General features: G+C 34.4%; 1 protein-coding gene across 1 annotated transcript in view; it reads left to right on the top strand.

Moving 5' to 3' along the window:
* The first annotated feature begins 250 nt into the window (after positions 1 to 250).
* LOC143287949 (serine/threonine/tyrosine-interacting-like protein 1) overlaps positions 251 to 1097 on the top strand; it is a 17860-nt gene continuing 17013 nt past the window's right edge. Inside the window, exon 1 of the mRNA XM_076596190.1 lies at positions 251 to 409. Within this exon, the coding sequence (XP_076452305.1) occupies positions 301 to 409 (109 nt within the window). The 5' untranslated portion in view covers positions 251 to 300. The remainder of the gene's footprint in view (positions 410 to 1097) is intronic.

The raw sequence follows: 1097 nt of genomic DNA, 5'->3' as shown, positions 1-1097 counted from the left end.
TGACATAGAGATTTCTGCTTGGCCATGAAGACATGCGTATTGCTCTCATTGAAATCATTCCGCTCTTGGCAACGCGCAACATATAGAACATCCCATTTACCTTATCTTTATTGATATTTTGTAAGCTAATATTTCACTTGTTCATTCAATATCTTTTTTCTTCGTTTTCTTTTCGCTTGACTCTTAGACGACTATCTATTTATCTTTAAACGAAGAACTTATTTGTTGCCGCGCATTATCTATTGTTTACGAGAGTCGTAAGTTGAACAAGACCATTTGGACACAAATCTAACTTTCACAATGGCGTTTGATGGTTTGGAGTTAATTGAACCAAATGCTTTGTACAACCTCCTTCAGCAAGCTACTGTGTATTCCTGTCTGAGTGACCCCAACTACTTACTTCTGATAGGTAAATATGGCCGACGTGCGGGGAGAAATGTCGATAATAATTTGTCACAAAAGTTTGGTACATCTATTTAGATAGACATGTTTCTTAAACCGTATAAAGCATTAGTTAGATCACAAGTGGAATAAGGTAATATTGTGTGGCACCCATACCTCAAGAGACAATCTATAGCTATAGAAAGGGTACAAAGAAGAGCAACTAAGATATTAAAAGAATGCAAATCTATGAGCTATCAACAGAGACTTCTATACTTAAATCTGCATTCATTAAAGGGAAGAAGGCTAAGAGGGGATTTAACAGAAACATACAAAATGTTAAATTGCTATAATGAAGTCAATGTGAATAATGTTTTTAGAATGTCAGATTATGAGAATACAAGAAATTCAATGATGAAAATTTGTAAAGAGCACTGTAATACTAACCAAAGGAAAATTTCGTTAGCTAATAGAATTGCACATATATGGAATGCACTACCATTGGAAACTAAACTTGCACAAAATACTAATGTGTTCAAAAATCTCCTTGACATGAACATCAGTTTAAAAGAAAAATCTACTGACTTTGATGAGTGATTTACAGAACATGTAAAAGAAAACATATATGTATCCCACAAATAAAAGGAGACCGATATTGAAGGGGACATAAAGGCTGTGAGGCTTTAGGTAGTCAAATACCAGTCCCTACACTACTA

The sequence above is a fragment of the Babylonia areolata genome, chromosome 12 (assembly GCF_041734735.1).
Source record: "Babylonia areolata isolate BAREFJ2019XMU chromosome 12, ASM4173473v1, whole genome shotgun sequence".
NCBI classification, from domain to species: domain Eukaryota; kingdom Metazoa; phylum Mollusca; class Gastropoda; order Neogastropoda; family Buccinidae; genus Babylonia; species Babylonia areolata.
Note: the sequence above shows the minus strand (reverse complement) of the source record. Positions and strands in the feature narration are given on the sequence as shown.